The sequence below is a fragment of the Solea solea genome, chromosome 5 (genome assembly GCF_958295425.1).
Source record: "Solea solea chromosome 5, fSolSol10.1, whole genome shotgun sequence".
NCBI lineage: Eukaryota > Metazoa > Chordata > Actinopteri > Pleuronectiformes > Soleidae > Solea > Solea solea.
The window spans coordinates 19,205,292-19,213,885 of NC_081138.1; the positions used below are offsets into that span (position 1 = coordinate 19,205,292).

Genomic DNA, 8,594 nt, shown 5'->3' on the forward strand with positions numbered 1-8,594 from the left:
TTCAGACAAGTTACAGCCAGATGGTGTAGACTAAAACAATACATACACATATTTATCCAGCAATTTTACCAGAGTCTCCCTACAAAGAAAAGAAAAGAAAATGAAAGATAAAGAAAGAAAGATAGGTGGCTTGGGTTTTTCATTAAATTGAACAATACTGCCCCCTGTTGGTCAGGCAGGCTGTTGTTAGGGACACCGTTGCTATGTGGATTATGTCACTTACTGATTGGTTCGTTTCTGCTCTCTCAGCCAATCAGCGCTGATTTTATATCGACGTACCTGCTGTCTGAAAAGCGTCTAGATACGAGGAGAGTCTGCGGCGACCACCCTGTTGGCTGTAGTTAGCTTCACACTGTGTTTTATTGTTCGTTTGACAGTTAATGCGGCACTTATGACGGCGCGAATGTAAACTTTGCAAATGTTTTTTTTTAGATTCGCAGGATACGCGGTCACCACGTCACACGCTGTTAGCTTAAACCGGAACAATAACGAGGCTCACAAACGTGCTGTTTAACACTATGTTGAAGAAACTTCAGAGGGACAGAGACAAGGAGTTTGTAAGTGTTGAGTCGTTAAGAAAACAAGTGAAGCTTTTGTCCCGCTTTTTTGTCTCACGTCAACAAAAGACAACTAAAGCTAAAGTTTGTTTACGACAGTTCAGTCACGTTTACAGCTCTTGTGGTGTGTGAAATTAGTATTGTTGACCGAAAAAGTGGCTGATCCGGTATCCACTCAACTATTAACTACTTAATATATACTTTCAGTGAATTATTTGTTTGTATGTATGTGCGTATACACATATTATCGCGCAGCATTCTTTGTTTAACCTTAAACATCATGGCTAAATACCTAACCCTACACCTAAACTTAATCCCAGCCCTAAAACCAGGTCCTAACCCCCAAAAACCTTTTTACTGCACTGACTTCTATTCATTTGGACGGCGTTATCCCTATCATTAACATAACCAATTAATGCCCTAACCTTAACATAACCACAATTTTTGTTTTACATTGAATGCTGCTATTAAAGTATGCTTTTAATGTTGTTAGTTGACCTTGGATGATGTATTATATATTTATTAACTTGTTTGTTTTGGGGGAAAGCAGGTAAAGTGTTCTTCAATACTATGTATGTCTCAAGTGGAAAATGTCCTCTGCTGCTGCTGCTGTGCAAACATGTTGGTGCATGTAATCTCTTTATTCAAATGTGTGATGATATTACTGTGTTTTCTTTGTATTTACCCTCTGTGTTTCGAGCCAGTTTTTCCTCAGTTTGGATTTAATTTATTTTATGGTCTGACCCAAACCCTGCTTTTCATCATTGTCATAAAAAACAACTCTCTGTGTGTGTTTGTGTGTACTTACTTATACAGGGCTGTTTCTGGCATAAACACTGGCCTTGTCAGGAACAGTAGTCCTCATGGAGACCAAAACCTGGTCTTAATGAGGCAGAACCTTATTTTTGAGGAACTGGTTACATTTAGGACTAAGATTTGAATTGTAGTCAGGTTAAGGTTGGGCATTAACTGATTATGTTTAATGTCAGAAATAAGGCTGTGGTTGGGCTGTCCAAATATATAGATGTAAAATCAAGTTTAGAAAATTATAGTGAGCCTGTCTTTGTGTGTGTGTGTGTGTGTTTTATGTCAATGTAATGCTAACACTCTTCCTAACCTTTATTGTGTGTGTGTCTGTGTCTGTGTCTGTGTGTGTGTGTGTGTGTGTGTGTGTGTGTGTGTAGAGGCACATAGCTCCTGGTTTGATCCCTGCAGCCTCCATTGCTCCAAAGCCTGCAGTGCCTCGTACCCCACCCCCCCGCAGCCCTGACCCCTCACCAGAGAGGCCCAGGTATCTTAGTACAGTATCTTAGTCCATCCATGTTTAACCTCCCAACATAATTTAATTATGTTGTTGTTCCTGAAAGTTTTTCCTGTTAAACCTTATTTGTCCCGCATGCACCATTTTACAAGTTTAAATGGAAACCAAGCATAATAATGACAAGGTTAAATTTACATCATCATTTACAATAATGTTCTTGCAATGTTTGTGCACACAGCTTCTTTCTTTAATTTGTATTCTCAAATTGGTGTCTCTCATGGTTTACTTATTGGACAAATGCTGGGCAATATTGCTAACTTGTGACCTCAGTAACATAAATGTTGCTAGATAGTAACAGATTGTTGACCCATGTTTTGAAGATGATGCTTCCACCCACCACCCAAAAAAGTACTTCATTTAGAAATGTACAATTCTGATTTATCCCTGTAAGAACTTTCACTGTCATCATTCTCCAATGGAATGTATCTACTCAATTGATTCACTGGTATTATTGATCTGCTCATTACTAATAATCATCATAAATGTACCTTCATTACAACAAACTTAACTGCGAAAGGGGTGTTTAATTTCTTTGTGCTATATACTGAGTCTGGTTTTGTTGTTACTTTGCTGTGTCTTCAACCATATTACTCAACTAGCTGAATATGAAACAATGTTTTTAAATTCCTTTAAGGAAACGTGATATCATTACATATTATATTGCATCAATATCAACTTTAGAACAAAATGAACCAGTAGCTTGCATTTCCCATACCTTTCTGTGAAGCAAAGTCTTAAATGAATTGTGTCTTTTCGACCTACAGATCAGCCTTAGCTGCAGCCATCTTGTCTTCATCACTCACTGGACAAACATGGGCCATCCCTCTTGCCAGAACTAGGTCTCTCTCTGAGACTGACAGATCAGAGTCCTTCATATCTGAGCCAAACATCAGCACAGCACTTTACAACAGGTAAAATATGTCCATTTATTTCAAGCTCTGTAACAAATTATTATTTATAATTATGTGTGCAGGGGTGTCACATAAACCTCACTCGTGTTTATCATGTGTGTCCAAACAGAAAATATACCCTACATTATAATTTTGTGATAAACCTTTTATTTTCTTAATTCAGTGTTGCTGAAGACACTATGACATGTCGTAAGGGATAATGATGCATATTTAGCTGCTGATTTCATTTTCCTAGCGTAACTGAAGTATTTTGCTGTCAGAAAAACTTTAAAGTAGAAGCTCAATAGCTTGTCTTACTCTGTCCCTCTAAGAAAACAAAATTTAAATGTAACCTAATTTCCCCTTCACTATTCAATTATTTACCCTCATTAGAGACAGATGGTCTGAAGATTTGGGGAGCCAACAACGTTTGTCCTCCTCTGACCACTCAGACAATGAGCTGGAAGACAAGGAAGATAAAGTACAGGATGAAGAGGATGGGGAGGACCACATCTACCAAACCCTGGATGGAGGGGCGACTTGTTCAATCACAGAACCTCTTTATGCTCTGCCTCTAAAATCTAAGGTATTTAAGGTTTGTGATCCTAATCTCAGTAGTTGTCACTGGAAACTAATTTATTTACTTAAATAACTGTAGACTGAAAGGGAACTTTTTAACACAATAGTTAGACTTCAACTTCTGTTGCTTATTGACCAATGACATAAGATTGCCACAGTAACTAATCATGTTATACAACAAACGCATACAGAATATGCAGTATATTTTATAGTGGGATTAAATTATTTGAGGTGATACAGTTCCTAGGCAACCAGAATGTCTTACTGAGACAGTTTAGGTTTTTTAAAGTGGGGATGAGGTGCTAATTGTGAGTCATTATGTTATGTGCAGTACACAGTGTTTAGTGCACTGCCAGAGGAGAACCAAAACATGATTTATGAGATGATTTGAAGGGACAGCAGATAAAACATGTTGTAGAAAAAAAGCAGCAACATTCAAACTACACATAATATTTTGACAGCAATTTGAAAGTGTTACACAAACACCTGCTGTTTCGTAACTCAGCTTCAGCGGGTAGGAATATGTTGAGAAAATGTAATGTTTCATAGAAAGACTGCCAGATAGTGTGGTAAACACAAACAGTATTTACTAAATATAGTGTACAGTGATCAACAAATGACTGAGCTTCCTTTATGTGGCTCTGACACTTTTATTTTGTGCTGTCCAAGCGTTCTAAGTGTTCTAAACACTGTCTAATGTACAGTACATGACACACTACCTCTTTTTTTATTGTCTGACAGTCAGACGATCTACTTTAAACACGGTGTATTCTGAATGTGTCTTCTGAGGGAAGATAACTACAGAATGTAACACATTTTTTTACATAGTTTAGTTTGTGATGTCTCTGAAACGTATTGTGATAGCAGTTACACCCACTGGGAGGCACAGTTGTACACATAATAAAGATACAGTGTATTTACAGTGGTGTGTACTATAAAAACATATCTGTATCCTTGCTGTTGAACTAAGTAGTCATTTTAAGCACTTACAATATTGACATATGCTTTCAGTCACTGTTGGTTTTACTGTTGTCATTTGTCATTGCAGGTTTTCTGTATTTGGCTTACTGACCATAAAGTGCACTTTTTTCCACCAGCCAACTGAAATGTTTTCCTTTTCTTACTTATTGTCAATGATTTCCCCATGGTCTGAACAGTAAATGCATTTTTGTTTGGCAGGCTTCTGCTCAGTATCCCAGTCATTATATATACCCAAGAGGCTGTTCTCACAGACTTGTGGGGTATTGTTCAATTCATGTTCTTGTCCTGTACCTCGAGTTACTTGCCTATAATGGCCCCAGAGGGCTTTTTTCCAGTCTTACAGTAGTCTATTCAGACTGTCTTGAAGTCTGGCTGCCTGCTGCTAAACCTCACACAACATGATTTTCCTCTTCCTTGTACCATAATGTGTGGTGAGCAGTTGGCACACACACAAATTCACTTCTCAAGAAATACTGTATCTGACTTTGACCTGAAGAAATATACAGTGCTGTAAACAGACAGTCTCTTTTATCAGATGCTGAAGGATGTGAGTGGGTAGGAAACAAAAATCCATCTGCATCAACTGCATTTTATTCCTTTTTTTAATCTCTTTTGATGTTCTTTTTCAACAGCAACCCTGCTTCGCACTGAACTCAACTCTGTGACTCACTTACATTTTTTTTAGTGTGTCAATAAATGCACAGGATTTTATAGTCCACATTTGTCAATGGCCATGAATGCAGTGGTCTCTGTAATAGCCTCCCTCAAAGGGAAACTGATAGTGTGGTGTTCACTAATCAGGTTGAAAGGAGCTACTTGTCTGTCTGATTAACTGACTGTCTGTCTGTCTGTCTGTTTGTTGTGCAGACAGAAACAACCCGGCTGACTCAGATGCCTGATCGAGAAATGCCTGCTACAGATACTGACTTTAAACTAACAGGAGGTGGGTGCACAAACTGGTATAGACAAAAGTATATAAATCCAAACAAGTGTGTAAACACAGTAGTGTTTAACTAATAAGTCATGTTGTTGTGATACTTCTATCTTGGAAGATAGTGGATAGCTTTTTAGATTAATTAAGGAAAGATGTGCATGCTCATTTAGAATCCATCAGGCGCAGCTGGAACATATGACTGCTCTGCCTGTAGTGAAGGAAGGAAAGAGACACAGGTCTTGTTAAGATAACATGTTGTTTAGTCACAACCATAATGCTGATTAAGCTCATTAGAATTTAATGGAAATCATTATCACTATTATATATTAGCTAAGCCAAGAGGAAAGAAACTACAATAAGGCAGGTCATGGCAAAAAGGGGTTATATAAACCATGCTGTCCTCTGCAATTGTATTCACTCACTGATGGTACAATGATCTTATTACACAGATTTCACAGAGGAAGCCGGCAACCAGTTTCCTGAGACCAGCTCCTCTAAGAAGAAAGTCTTTAAGAGCTCTGGCAGGCGCAAACAAGATTTACCACGTATGTTCTACAGCGGCCTGCTGTTTTATTTATTTTTTTTATTTTGCTGAATATTTAATAGCTAATAGCTTAATTTGTGTGTCATTTGTTAAGTACTGTATATATATATATATCACTAAGAAGCAAGGCATCCTTTTAGATGTAGAAATATCCTATACAGATATTATCTATGATTAATTTTCACCCTCATACGACTGTTGTTGGGTTACACCATTACACACTAAACATTGCTCTGCCCTTTCTCTTTATTTGCTCACTGTCATGTCAGCAAGGATTGGCTCCAGTGAGTGGAGAATAAAGCAGTAGACAATGAATGAATTAAGTTTCACTTCAACACTCAATGCACAATAGACTTTAAACATGATGTAGCATTGCCAGATAAGATTCTATCAAAAATCATAACTCCTCTTTATTCAAATGCAGCGAGGAAGTAGTCACATTTCAGGATCTTTCATTGACATACATTCCAAACCCTGGGTCAGGTGTTGTTTGTTATTTTCATATTGCAATTTTGAGTTGAGGGGGCAGCCATGGATCATTGGTAGATCGGATCATATTTGTGTGTTCAATCCCTGGCTACTCTAGTCTACACACTGACGTATCCCTGGGCAAGACACATAAACCTAAATTGCTCCTGACGGCTGTGCTGGTAGTGTTATGCGTGGGTATGATAGCGCTACACATTGATGTGCTGTATGAATGTGTGAGCGAATGGGTGAATGGCAAAAAACAGATTTGAGTGGTCACCAAGACACGGCTATATACTGTATAATACTGACCAATAACCATTTGAAAAAGCTCAATTGTTCAGCCCCACTCAAAACTGCTATAGTCTCCACAAGATTGAATGTATTGTCTTTCATCTTTTTCACATTCTTTTAAACTCTCCCATTCCGTTCTACTCTTGTGATTGCAATCATTGTTTTTTGGTTTCTGCCATGTGATTTCTGTGTCTGTGTAAAATTGTTGATGCTTTATTTAATATAGCAGTTCCAAAAATGAGCTTTTTTTGTGTAACTGCCAAATGAATCCTTCAATTTAGAATATATAAATTGACTGTGTTTAACTTTAATATTTCAGCTGTGCCAGCCATCCTAACCACAGACGTCACCAGTCAAGCAAAAAACCAAAAACACCCCACCCAGCTGTCTCCAAAGCCCAACATGCACAGTGAGGTGCAGAGGGAGGTGGTGCTGCCAAAGAAAACTAGAATGGCAGAGGAACAAAAGCTATTGGAGGAGAGACTGCAGCGCCTAGAACGGGAGATCAGTCAGAGCCAAGCTTTTTCAACCCCGAGGTCATCTGCAGGTAGAGTGAAGGAACCCACTGGAGACACACAAACAGAGAGAGAGAAGTGACAGAGTGGAGGAAAGCGTAACAGAGGAAAAGGGATGAAAGGGAAGGAGAAAAATAGAGAGGAAATGAAGCAGTGAGCCGCAGCAGATAGATGCATGCATGTGAGCTGGAGATGGTTCAGATGCCTCTGATCCTTTATCTCCTCAACCTTTCCTTAGCATGATGAGATGAAGAGCAATGAAAAGAAACCGTGAAGTGTGGAAAATCAAAAAGAGTTCAAAAGTTGAGAGAACATTGACAGTCTAAATCTCTAGCAGGTTGGCTTGGAGGTTTATAACTATGACCTCCTGGTGGGCAGGAGAAAGCAGTATGGAAACATGTTGGAGTACAGTACACTGTAGTAGTCTCATTATTCTTCTATTAATATTATTATTATGTAGTGCACAGTGCTTGTTTTTCCCATGGCCCGTGAACTGCTCACAATTAGAGAATTCTATAATGTCTGAAAAATATTCTTGGCTTTTAATGCACGGTGCTTGCAGGCAGCCAGGCAGAGATGCAGAATTTGAGGCAACATGCTCAGGAGCTGGTGGATGAAAATGATGCCCTCAAACTGACAGTTCACCGTCTGAATGTGGAGCTGAGCCGCTACCAAACCTGCTTCAGGCCATTGTCCAAACAAGAGGTATGACAAGATACAAGATCATACCTTGTCAATGACTTTGAATATACAGAATGTATTCTGCCTTTTCTGTGTAAACCCACTCCAGACACTGTGGAATAGGCTTCACTAAAAATCTGAAGAAGAGCCTGTAGTGTCAGGCAATTGCACCAGGAACCTTTGCACTTGTCTGTCAATTTGTCTCACCCTATCTCAAGTTGCCAAAATTAAATTAAATTAAACCAGGTGTATGAGATCTCCTGCTCTGTCCTGCAGTGTACTCCCGTCATCGCTTCCCCCCTCAGTCAAATTAAATTTTATATCCTCAATCTGTGAATAGAACATCATGTTCATTTTCAACTTTCGAAACTAGAAATACAGTTCTTTATCGCTAAGCCTTGAAGATAGAAATCTGCCTTTGAACCAGAGCCCTGCTGAGTGAGTTAAGGCTCTTTTTCCCTTGTCCCTCCATCTGATATGTTGGACTAAAGGAGTTTCTTGTTCCTGTCTTTGAATGTCTGTCCATGCTGGGCGTTGCAGTGTGTGCACTGTGCCGCTGGAAAAAAAAAATCCAGCCTGTGGTTTTATTCATGGCCACCACATGCTGTGTCTTCACACCAGGAGATCCACTGCTCCCATCGTTATCAGTTTGCTTCATATGTAGCTGCATGGCTGTGCTCGCCCTCATCACTGCCTGCTGAAAAATGTGACTGGTGAAACGGGAAAGATTAAGGAGCACAGTTAGGAAGCAGTTTAACTGTGGAATATTTAAATAATAACAGATAGAAATGTACATTGGTTTGATTAGCTAAAATGGAAGAAGAAGAGTG

General features: G+C 39.0%; 1 protein-coding gene across 3 annotated transcripts in view; it reads left to right on the plus strand.

Moving 5' to 3' along the window:
* Positions 1-292: 292 nt before the first annotated feature.
* cep89 (centrosomal protein 89) overlaps positions 293-8,594 on the plus strand; it is a 48,916-nt gene continuing 40,614 nt past the window's right edge. For all 3 annotated transcript variants that reach the window (XM_058628866.1, XM_058628868.1, XM_058628867.1), the window contains exons 1-8: positions 293-557; positions 1,742-1,848; positions 2,643-2,789; positions 3,162-3,354; positions 5,196-5,271; positions 5,712-5,807; positions 6,888-7,115; positions 7,646-7,788. In XM_058628866.1, the coding sequence (XP_058484849.1) occupies positions 519-557; positions 1,742-1,848; positions 2,643-2,789; positions 3,162-3,354; positions 5,196-5,271; positions 5,712-5,807; positions 6,888-7,115; positions 7,646-7,788 (1,029 nt within the window). In that variant the 5' untranslated portion in view covers positions 293-518. The remainder of the gene's footprint in view (positions 558-1,741; positions 1,849-2,642; positions 2,790-3,161; positions 3,355-5,195; positions 5,272-5,711; positions 5,808-6,887; positions 7,116-7,645; positions 7,789-8,594) is intronic.